This window comes from Barbus barbus (genome assembly GCF_936440315.1).
Source record: "Barbus barbus genome assembly, chromosome: 22".
In the NCBI taxonomy this organism is placed as follows: Eukaryota; Metazoa; Chordata; class Actinopteri; order Cypriniformes; family Cyprinidae; genus Barbus; species Barbus barbus.
In genome coordinates, this window is record NC_136750.1 from 28,758,604 (window position 1) to 28,778,715 (window position 20,112).

The following is a 20,112-nucleotide window of genomic DNA, read 5'->3' on the forward strand; positions in this document are numbered from 1 at the left end:
CAGCACTGGGCCCTGAGACAAGAACCAAGGTTTCCTCCACATGTCTAAGGCACGTAGGCATCGCCGCGTGACCTTGATCATGCGAAGTGGATTTCCCCACGAGGAGAACCCCTTGGTTTTGAGCCACCACTGTAGGGGTCTCATGTACAGCAGGCCAAAAGGTATCACATTGGACACAGCTGCCATCAGACTCAGCAGTTTTTGAAACTGCTTGACAGTGAGTGAACGGCCCTCTTTTACTCTCATGACTGACATGAGTTTCAACTCGTTCCGAGCAGGGGACATACATGCCTGCATCGTGAACGAATCTCACACCACGCCCAGATAAGTGGTCCTCTGTAATGGAGAAAGCACACTTTTGTTGGCATTTAGTCTTAACCCCAATTCTTTCATATGAGCGAGAACGACATCTCGATGTCGAACCGCCATCTGCTCTGATTGAGCTAAAATCAACCAATTGTAGATGTAATTTAGTATGCGGATGCCCTGGAGTCGCAGAGGAGCCAAAGCAGCATCCACACACTTCGTGAAAGTACAGGGTGAGAGTGTTAGGCCGAAGGGAAGAACCCGATATTAGTAAGCTTTGCCCCTGAAAGCGAACCTCAGGAACTTCCTGTGCCTGGGAAGGATGGATATATGGAAGTAAGCGTCTTTTAGATCTATTGTGACAAACCAGTCCTCGGACCTGATCTGAGACACGACCTGTTTGACAGTGAGCATTTTGAACTTCAGACGCATGACTAAGCGGTTCAATAGCCACAGATCTAAAATCGGACGTAACCCCCCATCCTTCTTTGGAACAATGAAGTACCGGCTGTAGAACCCGGACTCTCTGTCAAAAGGAGGGACCACCTCGATGACCTCCTTCCTCAAGAGAGTATTCACTTCTTGATCTAATACCAGAGCCTGCTCTGGGCCCACTAATGTGAGAAAAACTCCTTTGAAAGGCGGAGGTGGAGCGGCGAACTGAATATGATAGCCTTTCTGTACAGTCTGCAGAGGACCCAACGAGATACATTTGGCAGTAGTTTCCGCGCTGCTAAATAATCTACTAAGGGAACCAGTCTCTCAAGACTGGCCTCTAGTGTGCTTGGAGCTGCTAGCTCGGTGCGGAGGACCGTCAGGAGACGGCCGAACTAGCTGCTCGAGAGACCGGTGGCGAAGGGATGGCGAGGCTCTCAGCTCCGCTACGATCCCGGGCGGACAAAACTGAGAAAGACACTCGCTGGAGACCGCTGCGCCCTGGAACACTGGCAGGGTTGGCAGAACGATCTCCTGAGGGCGCTGAGGAGAGACGGACACCGTGTAATGCGGTGCACCCCGCTCTTCCCCAGTAGGGGCCGCCCTCAGCAGTCCCAAACTTATGATGTCAGGACCGCTTCGTCGAGGGCTTCCTGGACTGAAGGACGACCCTCAGATCGGGCCTCGTCTTAGAAGCCCCTGACTTAGAGCATCGCCAATCTCGGTCCCGCTGTGGGGGAGCACGAGAGGCAATGCTCTGTTTTTGAGTCTCCGTGTATGAGGAGCTGGTACACGGCTGGGGCTGCTCCCGCCCAGCAGACCCCAGAGCTATAGAACGGCGAGGGAGAAACCGCTGAAACGCCGCCTGTTTATGAGCCTCCTGGTATCTGTCGACAACGGAATTGACGGTGTCGCCGAATAGACCAGAAAGCGCAAGCGGGGTGCCAATGGCATGGGCGGTCTCCTTGGTGGCGCGGTGAGCTCAATCGGCGGTTCTCCTAAGTTCACTTATATCATCTGAATTAAACTGCTTGCCTTCATCTAGCTCTTTTAGCAGGTCGGCTTGGTACACCTGTAACACAGACATGGTGTGCAGACACGCACCAGCCTGACCCGCTGCTGTGTACCCCTTGCCCACCAGCGCTGATATAGTGCGCAGCGGCTTGGAGGGCAAGACCTGAGCCTTCAGAGACGATGCCGTGCCGGGAGACAGATAGCTTCATACTTCGAGTTTACTTTTCTGCGGTTCAGCCTGTTTCTCGGCAGGCCAATCGATGTTTATTTTGGCAACCACACGAGTAACTACCTCCAATAACTCCTCATACTGTGGGGACTGAGGGGGCGAATCCTCAACACTCTCCACATCATCCTCCTCGGAGGAAGATAAGAGAAGCGCCGAGTCCGCTCCCCGGGGGGAAGAGACCGCAGAATGGGCTTCCGATCCTAGAGAGCAAAGGATCTGGCAGGTGAGGAAGAAGATAGGGACTCGCCTGCTGCTCCACCTCGGTGGAAGTGGGGCCAGCACCTTGAGGAATGCTGGTGAAAGCTCCCTCTTCAAAGAGAGCCTTCCGGGAGTGAAGTGTACGCAGTGGCAATCTCTCACAATGCGGACACCCTCGAGAGCCGACTCTGCGTGCTTTGCTCTCAAGCAGACCACGCACAACTGTGTGTATCCCCGCTCATAATATAGCGTGGGCAGGGAGAAACACAGTCTATAATGCGATCTGCTTTCGCCCTTAACTGTCTTAGTACTTGCTTTAGACATTGCTAGAGTTTCTGGTTGCTGAATGCTTGGTGTAACTTGACAGACAGCAGTAAATAAGGCTCACAGACATACGTAGATCGTGACACAGAGAGCTTTGCTGAATGACAGAAAGCTGACGCCGGCTGCAACTCACGTGCTTTTAAGCTTCCAGGTCATGACGTCACCCGCCTCTGATGTCTCGCCCATCGCTTGGTCTGATTACACATATGATTCAGAGCTTGATATTGCTGAAGACGTTACCCTAGCGTTTTCCGACGCAGCTCTTTTTTTTTTTCTTAATTATGCCCACATACACACTACAGCTAAATTCGGTTGTCAGTTCACCTTTTACTCCTTATTCGCGTTCTGTACACACATACACTGTACACACATAATTCACTAAAATATGGGAGTGACAACCGTATTCCACAACCACATTAACTCCTGAAAATACATGTAGTGACAACCTCATTTACAGAAATTCTACACAGTATGTACGGAACTGAACTGAAAAACTAGTTGTTAATGACGTGTTTGAACGTGCATCAGTGTTTTCGTCTGTGTGTGTGATGCAAGAAAATAACAGTGAAAGAAGTCTTAACTTAGCACAGGGCTAGCTGCGCTCATGATCCTTGCGGTAAAGTGTCAGTGTTGCCAGGTCTTCATAGAAAAAAAAAACAACAAGCTCAAAAAACACTAAAACACCCAATTGCTTTGTTTTATAACACCAAAAAAACCCCCCAAAACATATATATCATATCCACAACAGATTACTTTATTAACTTCATAAAGTGCCTATCTTTATGAGATAAGACCAAACAACATGCCTAAAAGTGCTTGTAAATATGAAGACATTGCAACACTGCAAGACAGCGCTCCCTAAAGCAGCCTCCCGAGCATAAACACAACACTGCACGTCTATCAGGGGTAGTTAAAATCGACGGACAAAAATAGTCTTTAGTCAAAAAATGGCACATAAACGGCTAAACTTTTATCCACTCCTACAAGATGACAGAATGTTTCTAGGGTTAGAAATGAGGGAGTGAGTGCATTTAAATGCGGGTGTCACTCCTGAAACTTGCAGTGTGTACGTGGCCTATGAAAACTGAAGAATAGAAACTTGAACAGCTGCATTAGGAGCAGACCCCCCCCCCCCCCCCCCCCCCCCAAAAAAAAATTAAACCTGAAACGACACAAACATTACCTGCTATCCATCAGTGTTAATGTCCCAGAAATAGGGCACTTATCGGCTGCGATCCCACGATTCCGTGACTGTCCCAAAAGCTTAGAGGCAAAAAGCTTTTGTTTTGGCTAATCCATCATTATGAATATTAAAGCTGGTGAAATGGCTGAGCTCCACTCTCTCTGTGTGTGTGTGTGTGTGTATGTGTGTGAGAGTGCATGATCCACTTTTTTATTCCATGTTTGCGATTAATTTGTACCTCCAAAGTAGGACCCGTCCGACAGCTTGGTCTCCTTGTTTCCTTTGGTGAGGACGCTCACCACGCCGTGCTGAATGAAATACATCTTCTTTCCGATGGTTCCTTCTCGTATGATGTAATCTCCAGGTTGGAAGACTTCGAAGCGAAGTTTGGTGAGCATTGACGTCACAAAATTTGGATCTGCATTGGCAAACAGCGGCATAGAAGCCACCAGCTTCCGACAGTTGAAGTTTACGATCTCCTGTGAAGTGAAAATCAAAACATTTTAGACAGACTGATCAATTAAAAATGTCTTGTGATATCCTGTTCATTCGCCACATTGGAAAAGAAAGGTCAACGTGAGTTAATTTCATTGTGGGATGCAGCATTCATGCATCCACGTATTCTTTGCATACAGAAAATGCATAAATAACATGCATTCCGCAGCATGCATCTGGGGAATGCCTCACCTCTCTTAGTGGCTCATTCAGTTCTCCCAGAATGCTCTCTTCATCAAACATCTTCCCCTGGTATCTGTGCTCATAGTAATCATGGATCCGCTGTCTCATATCCGCTGGCAGCTTATGGAAGGACATGTACTGCTCCACCTGCTTGTACTGCAGACACACAGACAGACAGACAGTTATTATTGTAAATGTTAGAGAGTGAAGTCAGTTTTTAACATGTTAAACAGAAACATGTAAAACAAGATGATATTAGTTGCTGATGTAACATTAAGCAATAGTGATATTAAGGCATGTTTAATTTTTTTTTCTAGACTAATTGACTTGTATTAGGTTAATTCATTTATGTATATATAATACCATTATATGATATCATATGATATTATTTAACATTTAAAAATAATAAAAAAATGCTTTATATATTTTACTTATCTTCTTTCATTTAATTTTAAATGATTTACTATGATTCATTAAATTATTTCTTAAATTTTATTATTTTATTACATTTGATTTAACTACTTTTTTAAACATGCATTAAAGCATAAAAACATTTAAAAACTACTAAATATGACTATATATATATATATATATATATATATATATATATATATATATATATATATATATATATATATATATATATACATACAGTATATACAGTATCTCACAGAAGTGAGTACACCCCTCACATTTTTGTAAATATTTTATTATATCTTTTCATGTGACAACACTGAAGAAATGACACTTTGCTACAATGTAAAGTAGTGAGTGTACAGCTTGTATAACAGTGTAAATTTGCTGTCCCCTCAAAATAACTCAACACACAGCCATTAATGTCTAAACCGCTGGCCACAAAAGTGAGTACACCCCTAAGTGAAAATGTCCAAACTGGGCACAAAGTGTCAATATTTTGTGTGGCAACCATTATTTTCCAGCACTGCCTTAACCCTCTTGGGCATGGAGTTCACCAGAACTTCACAGTTGGCCACTGGAGTCCTCTTACACTCCTCCATGATGACATCACAGAGCTGGTGGATGTTAGAGACCTTGCGCTCCTCCACCTGTGGTGGTGGTTGAGGAGAGACCCCCCCACATGATTGTAAAGCGCTTTGGGTGTACAGCAATACACAATAAAGCGCTATATAAATGCATCATTATCATCATCAACATCACCTTCCAGATGCCCCCCAGATACACAATAGGGTTTAGGTCTGGAGACATGCTTGGCCAGTCCATTACCTTTACCCTCAGCTTCTTTAGCAAGGTAGTGTTCGTCTTGGAGGTGTGTTATCATGTTGGAATACTGCCCTGCGGCCCAGTCTCTGTTTCAGTATGTCACAGTACATGTTGGCATTCATGTTCCCCCAATGAACTGTAGCTCCCCAGTGCCAGCAGCACTCATGCAGCCCCAGACCATGACACTCCCACCACCATGCTTGACTGTAGTTAAGACACACTTGTCTTTGTACTCCTCACCTGGTTGCCACACACGCTTGACACCATCTGAACCAAATAAGTTTATCTTACTTTACTTTTGTCATTTAGCAGACACTTTTGTCCAAAGCGACTTACAAATAAGAAAAAGTAACTAAAACTAACAACTCTATAAATACTATATAACCACATATTTAAGAAAATAAAGAAATTAAATAAAATTGACACATGCATATAACAACATTTCAATAATAAACATATAAATGAAAAAACTAAAATAAAAAGCGATACTTCTATCCCTTGCCGGTGTCCCTGCCCGGTGGAGCCGCACGGTAGAGTTGATGGTCTTTACACTCTTCGGTCTTCACACTAAGAGGGCTTCATGCGACCGCTGCCACGGTATAATAACCTTTTTGAGAGAAGCAGTCTTTATCAGCGAAAGTTAAAAGTTGCTCGTAAGTGTATGTACTTGTCTTATTAGTGTTTAGCGCAGTTGTCGTTGCTAGGAAAGGCTTGTTTTGTTTACTGTGTGGAGACGTGCTGATATCGCGTTTGGTCTCGTTCTGTCTCGCGTATCTTGTCAGTGTCTGCACTTGCTTGGTCATTTGTTGTGGAAAATTAAGGAAAGTGTGTTCAGCTAAATTCAATTAGTACTTTGTTATATGGGTATAAAAAAAGCTTAGTTTACCACGGCAGCGGTCGTGTGAAGGCTTCCTTGAGTGAAGACCAAAGAGTGTAAAGACCATCGACTCCACCGGGCTGGGACACCGGCAAAGGATATAAGTCGCTTTTTATTTCTCCTCTTTTCTACTACTTGTTTCACTTCTGTCTCAGTTTTTATAACCATTACTATGTGTAAGTAAGTTGTTGTTTTTAGCATGTGTGTTTGGCAGTGTTATTTCTTAGATTACTGTCGTGATTTGTATTTGTTATCTATTTTAATTTTAGTTAAGTAATGTCTGAATTTATTATGTCTGTATAGGTCTTTTATTAAGTTTTAGTTTTATTTAATTTGAGTTACTTTAATACTTCAACAAACTAAATGGAAATTATATATATATATATTTATATTAATATATAAAATATATTTATAAATGTGTATGTATATATATGTATGTGTGTGTGGTTGTAAATATACATATATATATTTGTTGTTTTTTTGGTGTTTGGCTTAGTTTTATGTTAGAATTATTATTATACTCTTATACCTTTTGTTCTTTAATATTTGGAATTGTTTTTAGCTTTATTTTATTTTTTTTCATTTAAATGTTAAGTTTTTAAATTTTGTTGTATGCATTTGTCATTTTTATTTAATTTCTTTATTTTTAAAATGTGTATAGGTAGCATTTATAAAGGTTTAGCTTTTAGTTTTGGATCTGTTTTTAGTTGTTTTAATACTACAATTGATTGCTTCTGTTGTCCTCATTTGTAAGTCGCTTAAAAGCGTCTGCTAAATTACTAAATAATAATAATAAAATTATATATATATATATATATATATATATATATATATATATATATTTATTTATTTAGTCATTTAGCAGACGCTTTTATCCAAAGCGACTTACAAATGAGGACAACAGAAGCAATCAAAACCAACAAAAGAGCAACAACGTGCAAGTGCTATTACAAGTCTCAGTTAGCCTAACGCAGTACAGATAATTATTATTATTATTGTTATTTTTTAATAAAAAGACATAGATAAAATACAATTAGAATAGAGAGTGCTAGAGTTAGAGGGTCAAGTAAAGATGGAACAGATGAGTTTTTAGCCGTTTCTTGAAGATGGGTAAGGATTCGGCTACTCGGATTGAGTTGGGCAGGTCATTCCACCAGATGGGAACAGTTAATGAAAAAGTCCTTGAAAGTGTTTTTCTGTGTCTTTGGGATGGTACAATAATGCGTCATTCACTTGAAGAACGCAAGCTTCTAGAGGGCACATAAGTCTGAAGTAAAGAATTTAGGTAAAGGGGTGCAGAGCCAGTGGTGGTTCTGTAGGCAAACATTAATGCCTTGAATTTAATGCGAGCAGCTATTGGTAGCCAGTGCAAATTGATAAACAGAGGCGTGACGTGCGTTCTATTATATATATACACACACACACACACACACACACACAACAGTGCATAATCAAACAGCTGAACAAGTAATTGCATTAAAGTATATGCATTAAAATATAAAAAAATTCTAAATATGTCTATTTATTTGTCAGTTTGAAATTTTATAATATATTATATTATATCTAAAAATATCATTTTTAATTTTTAAACAAAAAATTTAAAACAAAACATAACATTCAGCTTGTATGATTTCTCGTGTTAACATTATTAACATTTTATTTTTTGTAGATTGTGCAAGGTGTATGTAAATTATGATGTATGATCTCCACAGATGACATCATCTGCATAAAAGACATTACACACAGACAAACCTGCCACTGAGTGTGTGTGAGACACAGTGAGAGAGGTACACATTTGTGTGTGTGTGTGTGTGTGTGCGTGTCTGTTCTGTATGTTATATGGATGGTTCTGGCAGGACGGAGCGGAAGATCAAAGGTTTGTTGAGTACAGAGCAACAGTGCTAAGATCTTCACTGACCTTCAAACACACACACACTCTCCTCCTGAATTACAATTAGCACCTCTCTCTCTCTCTCACACACACACACACACACACACACACACACACACACACACACATTATGCATCAGATGAATATGCACAACTATAATCCAACACAGAAACCACACGAGGACCTGTGAGTTTACGCACATTAGAATAGAGTGCTAGAGTTAGAGGGTCAGATAGATACGTCACATTTGGATTCCGTTCTCATTTGTAGTGTTATTTGTGATGTAATGAATACATTGTGACTGTGCTGATACTGTATGAAGGTGAGTTTTCAAACTTTGTCAGTTTTTACACTCTGTCAGCTGTTGCCGTAAAAAGCAGCAGACTCTAATATCCTCTGAACGACACTATAAAGACACGGAGACAAAAACAGAGGGCTGTTTTCATCCATCTTCCATAGAGAGACGAGTCTAATGAGACCGTGAACATCAGCTCCATGATGAACTGCCTGTGGCACTGCCTGAGAGAACACACGCACACACTCACACACAGCCAGCATTGCTATTTTGTTTTGCTGTCATAGGGCGAAACAGACGTCTGTTGTGTTTATATAAAGCTGCTTATAATGACTACAGACTTGAAGCAATAAAGCAACAATTGATACAAGCTCCTCTGCCATAAAAATCTTAGTTTTGCTCTCAATTAATCACGTGGTCTCCATTTCTGCAGCCTCATGCTGAGTAGCTCCGCCCATGGTTAAATTTCATTGGTTTAAAATGCTGCTCTCATAACTGCATATGACACATCATCTTTTCTGATTGGCTGACTGTGTCCCTAAGACAGCATCTAAAAGAAAACTTTTTGCATGTTTAGAAGTTAGATTTTTTTTATTTTTTTATTTATTCCTTTAACCCAAAGGGTTATTAACTAAAACTACAACCATAAGACATTTTTGTTATTTTAAACAAAATATAAAAACGTTTGTTTTAATTCAGCTAGCTTCCGAGGAAACATTTAAAGGAACACTCCACTATTTTTGAAAATAGGCTCATTTTCCAACTCCCATAACTATTCTCATAACTAGTTACCTAGCTGGGGACTACTTTCAGGCGCTGTGTAATATTATTGCACCTGCTATTTGGTCATTTTTGAGCTGTTTAACTCTTGGAAAACGAGCTATTTTCAAAAATAGTGGAGTGTTCCTTTAACTTGATGTACTGAAATAACTAAAAATAAAACATAAAGAAAAAAAAAAACCTGTACTAACATATTAAAAAATAATATTGCCAAAGACAAAAACACACAAAGCTTTACCAAAAAAAAAAAAACTAAAAATGGCTAAAACTAACAAAATCTTAAATTAAAACAGAAAGCATAAAAACTAAACTACAAATAAAAACTAGTATCTAATTAATACTAAAATAACTCTGGTATGAGGAAGTATTATTTCTAGATCTGGAAAAGTCATGTGAATTAATAAGATCTTAAAATGCTATGGGAATGTTTAAAATGTTATGCCAGCTCTAAAATATTTTATTAGGTAACTTGTAAATCCTAATGTTCGTTATTTGTGAAATGCATTAATGTGCAAATGAGGATGAATAAAGTCTCACTGCTTTTATGCTGCAGTAGAAACTCACAGATTCATACTCACTGAAGAGCTCTCGCTCTCCTACTGAATGAAAAACACACCGACCTGCCCATGTTTCAGGTGCGCATCCCAATGAAGCTGTTCCATCGACTGTGACGGCTCACCTACAAACCACACACACACACGCTGACCTCTGCAAGTGTGTGTTGATTTTTAATCAGGCTCTGTCCACCGATCATAGTCAGAGCACACACACACACACACACACACACACACACACACAGAAGCTGACTGACCGTCTGTGGCTTCAGAGGAGCTCTGTATGTGTCACAATATGACACGGAGAACATGTTTTCTGCCATTAGGGCTGCACCATTTGAGGAACTTTTTTCTGTTAAAAATTGCTATTTAAAAGGCAATTTAAAAAAGCAAAAGGTTTGCTGTTATTGTTTGTAGGGCTGCACAATTTAAAACTATTTGTATTGTGTATTATTATCATGTATTATTATTTTATTGCGATTATTATAATAATTATTATTAAATAAAAAATATACAACAATATAAGAAAAAAGGGCTGGCCAAATTGTTTTGATTATTTATAAGTATGACTATTAATAATAATAATAAATATTACTATTGTAATATTTCAATGGGGAATTTTTTTTTATGAAAAATAATAATAATAATTATCATTTTGCAGGGTTGGCCCACAATTGTGATTATGTAACAGTATGACAATAATAATAATAATAAAAATAATAATTTTATTTTACAGCAACATTTATCCTAACATTGATATTATGGTTTTAATTTCTTCCCCAACACAGTGCTTCCCTCTCTGAGATGTGACACCAGATCTATTTCTGCGTTTGTTCTGACAGCAGCAGACAGAACATCTGCTGATCCGGTTCAGATACGCCAGACTGATTTCACTGCCCATCATCTTCTGAAAGAGCACAGGAAGTGAATTTCAGTTTCAGGATGTGATGCAGATTATATAAAAACATGTCCCCTCCATACACGTTATAACACATCAAATAGCACGGTTACACAGGCCTGAATGATTTACTGCAATCACGAGCAGCACTCATGTAAAAGTTGAACATCAGAACATCTGTCAGTTACAGTCAGTTCACAAATCACTTCACTCCTGTGAGACACACACACACACACACACACGGCACACCAGTTCTCCCCAACACCACATGCAAATTCTCTTTCCAAATAAACATGAATAATTTATGTCCCAAAAGAGATGTCAGTCGCTTAATTATAATTTCTAAACATTTATTTTGTCTTCTGCCTCTCCCTTTCCCTCTCCATGCGAGCCATTTCAGCCAAATCCTGGGCTAATCGTGGCCTTGAACATTTGCACTCATACTGAAGAGCTGCAGACCACGATGTGTCTTCACAGAACGTGTGCTGCTAATTTTAGCAAACTAGTTATTAGGCCAAGATATTTAAATGCACTGCAATAAATCTTGCACAGTTACACAGAAAACTGAGACGCCACATCAAACTACTTTAAATTTTTCAAAACACGGTTTTCTTTGAAATACACTGCATGCACCAATGAATCATTCGTAATACGTCCAGAAACCTGCTGAGAAAATAAATAAGGTCAATTCTGGTTTTATCCCCATGCTAGAACATGTTTTCAACCACAGACACATATTTAAGGCTGAGAATCTTTATTTAAATTGAATAATAATAATAATAATAATAATAATTATTATTATTATTATTAATACAATATATTAATAATTAATAAAAAAAATAATTGAATAATAATAATAATAATAATATAAAAATATATACTGCAAGTTAGTAGCAATAATAGAAATAATAATAAACAAAATCTAAACATAATATCTAAAAAAAAAAGTAAATAAGAAGTATTGCATGCACTGATGAATCATTCATATAAAATCCAGAAACGTGCTGAAACAAAAACAACAACAACAAATAAGGTGAATTATTATTTTATCCCCGATACAAAAAAAAACTCCACTTCTGTTTTGATGCTTCGTTCATAAACAGGCCCTCCCAGCATCCTCCAGCGGTATCCATGGCTACAACAGGTTACCGTGTGAACGGGATGAAGGGGAATTGATGAATTTGCATGACAGGCCGTCTCTATAGAGTCCATCGCGCATGAAAGCGCAGCGCAAGATCTGCGACTCTCTTCAAAAGACTCGTCTGCTCCAGGTAAGCTGCTGCTGAACGCTTCACCTGCTGTGCTTTCTTGAAGTAAGAGAATAAGAAGTAGCTCCCACACACATCTACCTTACTGGAGCTTTTCATGTAGCAATTTTTGTCTTGAATGAGCTGTTTCTGCAGCTTAATTTCAACAAACGGTCTGGGAACATAGTACATCAAGCCCTTATTTAAATAAAGCAAATCGTGCTTTTCATTATTATGAGCCATTTAAAATGCAGAATAAAGCCCTGGGCTGGACGCAGGACTCACAAAGGTCTCATAAAGCTTGCTGGGCTTAATTTAGATCACAGTGACACACAAACCATAAACTTCTGCTGCTAAATTACAATTAACCAACGTCATATCATTTCTTATGATAAAACACCAGTCTTATTTTAGTATCATAGAGATACTGTTAGAGTTTACTTATTAGTTTTATGATATTTTCCATTTTTATTTGAATTTCAGTAAAATGTTTTTTTTGTAATTTTGTTAGTTCCAGACCAGAAATCTGAACACTGGACAAAACTAGGTTCAAAACATATTAGATTGAAAGGTTTTTATTGAGAGATTTTGGATTTCTCTTTTTTATCAGTCCATAAATCAGAAAATGCTGTCAACAAACAGAAGAAAATTTATTTTTCTTCTCTTTTATGAATAAAATCCTGCACAAAATTAAATGACAGAAATAAAACGGTAAAGTTTGGTGTAAATGTAATAAAATGTAATAAATAAATAAATAAACAGTTTGGTTATTTTCCTTTAACCATTCTGTAACATCATGAGCCAAAGCCAAATAGCCCAAAATTGACCAGTGCATCAAAACATAACATGTTTGCATGTAGTTTCTTGCCTTAAATAAGTATATATAGTTTTTATAAATTTGTATATATTTTTTAATATTTTTATTTAATATGTTATTATTTATAATTCATTTGGATAATTTTTTTTATATTTCATATTGTACTATTTATTTAGTGTTGTTTTTCATATTTTATTATTTAGATTTATTTTGACATTTAGATTTTTTTATTTTAATTTTATATATATATATATATATATATATATATATATATATATATATATATATGTACTGTATGTATGTATGTATGTATGTATGCATGTATGTATTTTAATTAATTTCAGTTTAGTTTTCATTTTAGTTACTGATAATAACCCCATAAAACACCTTTGAAAAAGCGCCGCATCTGTCACAGATCTATTCCTAATGATGTCTTTACCGCATCTGCAAGTGGCAAAGATCCTCATGAGGTTCTTCCAAAAGAGCCCATGCATGGCTTAACATGAAAGCATGTGAGTTTGGTAAAGCAGCAGCAGCAGGGGTCTTCGGAGAGCGGAGGGAGTGATTTCAGAGGAGGAAAGTCGAGTTCGGCAGCAGAATAAATGAGATTAGTGCCATCGGGTTGACTGGGGATAAAATAAACTCTGAAAGCTGCCAGGGCTGGTCACACTGACGCAGGTTTGAGGACCAGCATTTCTGCTTCCTGCTGTTACAGGAAGTTGTGAAGGGGCTTTTCTAGTGCTGAACCTGAGAGAAAGATATGGGCGTCAGAACATCAGGTCTGCAGAATATAATCAGCTTTAAAGTTTTCATTTATCAGCCCCCAAGGAAATGCACATAATTGCCAAGTGTTAATTAAAGATTGGGAGCGAATGACAGGCAGGGATGTTCACGCCGTTTGGGGCCAACATGTCAAAACACGCTGCTTATGAATGCATACGCACGAGAGGAACTCTTTCATGGGGGATTTCATTAAACTGGTCAAAAGAAAGTGTAAAAGACTGAACATCTGGGATCTACATTAGAGTGTAGATGAAGATGAGATTCTTCATCTCAAAACACATAGTAGAACATTTCAATGGGCGGCAGAACGGAGGCGGCTCTGAAAGTGCATAACTGCAAGCAGAACACGCACCACACAAAAAGATTTCATGCTAATACTATAATCATGCAACGGAAAAAATAAGTATAAATAACTAAACAGGCCAAGTAAACTACTAATGAAAATGAGTATAAAAAATGTCAAACAAGAGCTTACTGATGTACATTCCATCTGCTGTTTAATTCCAACCATTACCCTTCCTTCAGTGAATATTGAGTTTATAGTTACATTTCAGCACAGTTTAATGCTGCGACACCGATATTTAGTAGTGTGCAGGTTAATTTAATGCCACTTTACGTTGCAACTAGGATAAGTTATACACAGTTGATGGAAATGGCTCCATAGCAAATATCATAGCAACCACCTAGAACACCCTGCCAACCACATAGCAACATATTAAAAACAACTCAGTCAAAACACCTAGCAACACCATAGCAACATACTAACAAACAATCGTTCAGGACACTAGAACATAATGTATTAACAAACTAATATATATACACACACACACACACACACACACAATATTGCCAAAAGTATTGGGTCACCCCCTTCTAATGAACAGATTTTACTACTTTAGTAATTTGCATGAGTAAATACATTTTTTTATGTTTAAGCATATAACGATATTCTAGGGAATTGTGTGCTTCTAATTTTATAGCAACAGTTTGGACAGGACCCTTTTCTATTCTAACATGACAGTGTCTCTGTGTATAAGACACGGTTCAAAAAGACATGATTGATTGAGTCAGTGTGGAAGAACTTGACTGGGCAGCATAAAGCAAAGTCCTGATCCCATCTGAACACCTCTGGTGTGAATTTAAATGCAGACCTTGAGCCAAAAACTCATCACCAAACACCAATGACTTGTATATGGGTACAGTCATTTTAGACACTTTCAAAACTGTTGCAACAGAGATGGAAATACAGTTTTTAAATACGTGAATTATGCTTCCATCTTTGTTGCCACAGTTTTGGAAGTGCCTTCTTCTGTTCTAAAGAAGGGGGTGTCCCAGTACTTTTGTCCATATAGTGTATGTACAAATCATTGGTGTTTAGTGGCCCCGACGAGTCTCCATGGACAGACAAGACAAGACGGATTAAAACTGTTCCTGTGGGCACGACAAGACTTAAAATCCATGACTCCGGGGACATGGCACGGCACTCCTGGTCGTGATGTGTGGACTGAATCCACGGGAAGTGGGCGGTGGGCTTGAGTCAGCGGTGGACGCCAAGCTTGGGTGAGCCGCGGACGGCGCGTTGATTTCCCCGTGGACAGTGGGCTTGAGGGAGCCACAGACGGCGGACTCGCAGCACTCACGGCGATCCCGCCGAACTCTTACGCTTATTCAGCCTGTTAGTTCTACAGCTTATTCATTAACACTTAACTCACTACTGTTAACTACTAAGGAAGATTCTTTAATACCTCCTTAAGAACTATTATTAATGATCTACTAGCTAAGGTTCAAGAAAAATAAATATGAAGTAACTACTAATGAACAGTCATACACAATTAAATTGAGTTGTGACCTTCTCATATAAATGCTATTAGCAGTAGTAGTAGTAGTAGTAGTATGAAAATGCAATATTAATAAATGCAATAAATTTTATAGAGGTTTTGCCTTGTAGTGAATTGTTTTGTGATTGTGTTTTGTAAGAAATCAGCTTCCAATAGGAACTCCACCACCTCTCCAGTGCCATGCGATAACTTATCTTAGTTTTTATATTTTATATACAGCACTGTATGTGTGTCTCCTCAGCAAATACCATATTATCATTAATTAAATTCCTGTATGTAAGGCAAAGACTGAGGGAAAATTAAAATACAGGTAACCCATTAGTAATTAATAAAGAATTATCAAATAATTCTGCAGGACTTGTTTCAGACCTGAAACAGTAGGCCTTCTAAAGTAAAAATATAGTGAAACGTTTAAGTTGGATAGTTATGGCAAGACAGTGGAGTTGGGTTTCCTACAGAACATGCGCACAATGCAACTATTTAAGATACAGGCAAAAGCATAAGCGGTGAGAAGCAGAAAGGCGTAAGTGACATGTGTCACGAATCCGGTTCGTGGTCTTTTGTCCAACTGCCACAAGAGGTCGCCTCTCCATCATATTGGCTCTCACACCACACAGACTGTCATATATTACCATGGACTGCATTTCCCAGCATTCATTGCACACAAGTACACACAGCTGTCTCAAACACACGCTCACACCCGAGAACCATCTCACAATCACACACCCTTTATAAACCATGGACTTCTTTTCACAGATCGCCGTGTATTGTTCTGCGTATAGCACTCCCCATGCTGCCTTACCGAGCCTTCTGTGTTTATGTCTAGCTCTGAGTCTGGTTCTGCGTTTAGCACATTCTGTGTTCTCTAAGTCTAAGTTTAGTTTATTTTGTTTATAGACTCGCTTCCTGTTTCCCGCCCTTGTATCGTGGATTTACCCTTGTCTCACCGTTTCGGACTCTGTGTTTACCTCGTTTGGATTATTGCTCAGGTTATCGGACTACCCCTCTTCTCAAGCCCTCTGGATATCGAGGACCCACGCATGCCCTAGGATTACTCTTGTGTCTTGCCCGTGCCATACACGTTTGCTGGTGTTTTGACCCTGTCTGTTATTTGACTGTTTATTAATAAAAGCTTGCAAATGGATCCACACGTCTCACGTCTCGTTCACCCCGTTACAACATGTCACCAACTTTACAGGAGGGCCAAAACAAAAATTTACCATTGGTTGATCTGACTTTGTGCACTGATTTCAATCGTTTATAATAAACATTTGTATACTCATGGCTGACCGTATACTTTTGTCAGTAGAAAGTGCTCATCAAGAGCTTTCTTTTGAGATATATATATATCCATTTCACCCAAAATGTCTCTTACGCCCTTCTGGTTCTCACCCCTCGTTATGTACAATTATAGTAATGAGTCCTTTTGGGTGTGCAGCAAACAAAATGCATATTTCATTTCTATTATAGGCTAATAATAGTAGTAGTGGACTGTAACAATGTTGCTACTGTAGTAGTACTTTGTACTCTTCCTTTTACTCAAGTAATTTTGAAAATGAATAGGCCTACTTATAGTAATATTTTATTGGGGTATCTGTACTTTTACTCAAGTACTTGATTTGTGGGCCACAACCTGCTTATTAAAGTGACTATTTGCGTATAATTGTTCATTAATTCAGTTATTTTTCTTGAACCTTAACTAGTAGATAATTTATAGTAGTTCTTCAGGAGGTATGACAGAATACATTAGTTATTGATTAGCTAACTGTTACTTAACGCAGTCATAAAATTGTATTACATACTGATTAGTTAACACATCTTCTTTAGTTGATAACAGTAGTGAGTTAAGTGTTAATGAATAATTACCTGTTAGTTCTTCAATAATTTCTTATTAGTTATGCAGTAAGTAAGAAACAGTATTCTAAAGTGTTACCACACATTCATTTGGCCAAAAGGTTGCATTTTAATAACTTTTAATTTAGTTATATAAATTATGGTGTTTATAGTTTTAAATGAAGTTATTTTTTTCGCCCATTTTAACATCTTGAAAAGCAAGTAGCTTTAAATACTGCAGACTACTTTTTCAAACGGCTAACTTGACTTTAAAACAGAGTTTTGAAGTATTTTCTCCAACACTGCTCTCTACATAATTTCTTTCTCTCCCACGCCATCTGAAGGTGAGAAGTCTTTGATTTGAGATGATAGCGTATGAAGCGTTTGCTAATCCTGCCTCCACACGCAAGAGCATGTGTGACTCAACTAGATTAGACACGATATAATTAATTCTCATTCATTTAAGCAATTATCAAACATGTCATGACTGCACTATAATGCTCTTACGCCGCCCTGGTGAACAGGATTACTCCACATATCCAAACACTTCCTTACGTGACGCGTTCAGAGCGTGTAATTCTCTTTGCGGCACATAGGGACGGAGACATACGGTGCAATGATTTCGCTGGGGAAATCGGACAGTGGTTTCCCGGCCTCACGCGTTCATATTTGGCCAGCAGAGACGTGTGTGAGTGAGTCTCTTTGTTCAGATGTGAATGTGAGAGGCGTGAGAGGTGTGTGAGGGTGTGAATACAGCAGAGCTTCGCTCAGATTCATCTCAGCAGTGATGCTGTTCCATCTAATCAGGTGTTTCAGCTCCTCTGTGCCTCCATGTGACAGTTCATGGCTGCATACCAACTCACAGACATCTACGACACATTAATAGTACTGGACATCATTTTCTGGTGATGCACGCTTATTAATTCAGTAAAATTAAACAAAACAATATAGGGATGTAACGATGCACCCCGAAAACTGATAAAAATATGTGACGATTCAAGTTGGTTGAAATGTTAAACGAATCACGATAGTTTATATGACTGTGTCTTTAAGGGGGAACTGACTGTCTTTAGAAAAGTTTAGATGGTATTTTCTTTTCATCTTGTCTCTGTATAGTAGTATCTGTATTATTTATTTAGGATTTGTTTTAAAATGTCAAAATGGTTTTGTTATTTGACATTTCATTTTCAGAAAGAAATGTGCAGCGTTTTTTTCTGAATAATAAAAGGACACAATTCATTTATAATATAATAATAATATAATTTATATAGTCTTAAATCTAATTTTGTTTAAAATGTAAGAAAAAATTTAAAATGTAAGAAAAATCAATATTGTATCGTATTGTGAAATCACTTCCTTATGTGACGTGAAATCAATATCGTGAATCGTATCCCATCGTGAGTTGAGTGAATTGTTACATCCCTACAAAACAATAGTGTTATAGCAACATTTTTTTCCTGATTTATTGCAATATTTTTTATAAATAACTTATTTACTTCAAAATTTAATATAAAAAACCAACTACAACACAAAAGTCTTTTGTGAATGTGCATCTGTAAATACATGTTTTCATCCAAACAGCTTGTCAGTTACAATGTAGAATGAAGAAATACATTTGATTTACAATTTGATTTACATTTGACTGATTTAAACCAATAGTTTTTTTAATAATTTTACAATAAATAATATATAAATAAAACCACAATAAAACATATACATGTACATACAAACATCCCATCAGTAACAGAGTAGGATGTTAATTCATTAAATAAATTTATTAGACTGATTCAAAGCAATAATTTATGCATTTTTTGCAAGGCAGTCATTTAAAAAAGAAAAAAAAGAAAAAGCTCTTACAGGGAAAGTTCCCCCAAAAATGAAAATGTCAATCCAAACCTGTGTAACTTTTTATTGTCAATACTGGACCCCACTGACTATCACTGTATGGTCAAAAAATATTTCATTTAATAAAATTGTATTTTTAATTAATTAATTAATTAAAAAATTATAAAATTTAAATTAAAACAGTGAAATACAATAAATAATAATAAAAAATAAGCATTTTATTTGTTTACCTGCATGTCACATGACCATGGGAATCTCTGATTTAAGAGAATGTATTTTCCCTTCATAAACATTACACACGCAGAAACCATATGCATTTTTTAAAATCCAGCAGAAATACACTGAACAAAATTATAAACGCAACACTTTTGTTTTTGCCCCCATTTTTCATGAGCTGAACTCAAAGAACTAAGACTTTTTCTATGTACACAAAAGGCCTATTTCTCTCAAATATTGTTCACAAATCTGTCTAAATCTGTGTTAGTGAGCACTTCTCCTTTGCCGAGATAATCCATCCACCTCACAGGTGTGGCATATCAAGATGGTGTTTAGACAGCATGATTATTGCACAGGTGTGCCTTAGGCTGGCCACAATAAAAGGCCACTCTAAAATGTGCAGTTTTATCACACAGCACAATGCCACAGATGTCGCAAGTTTTGAGGGAGCGTGCAATTGGCATGCTGACTGCAGGAATGTCCACCAGAGCTGTTGCCCGTGAATTGAATGTTCATTTCTCTACCATAAGCCGTCTCCAAAGGCGTTTCAGAGAATTTGGTAGTACATCCAACCGGCCTCACAACCGCAGACCACGTGTAACCACACCAGCCCAGGACCTCCACATCCAGCA

At 38.1% G+C, this 20,112-nt stretch overlaps 1 protein-coding gene across 1 annotated transcript in view; it reads right to left on the minus strand.

Annotated features, from left to right (window-relative positions):
* LOC306887999 (potassium/sodium hyperpolarization-activated cyclic nucleotide-gated channel 3-like) overlaps positions 1-20,112 on the minus strand; it is a gene marked incomplete at both ends in the record, with an annotated part of 75,353 nt that overhangs the window by 12,471 nt on the left and 42,770 nt on the right. The window contains 2 exons of the mRNA XM_079446084.1: positions 3,928-4,168; positions 4,377-4,523. Coding sequence (XP_079302210.1) covers positions 3,928-4,168; positions 4,377-4,523 — 388 coding nt within the window. The remainder of the gene's footprint in view (positions 1-3,927; positions 4,169-4,376; positions 4,524-20,112) is intronic.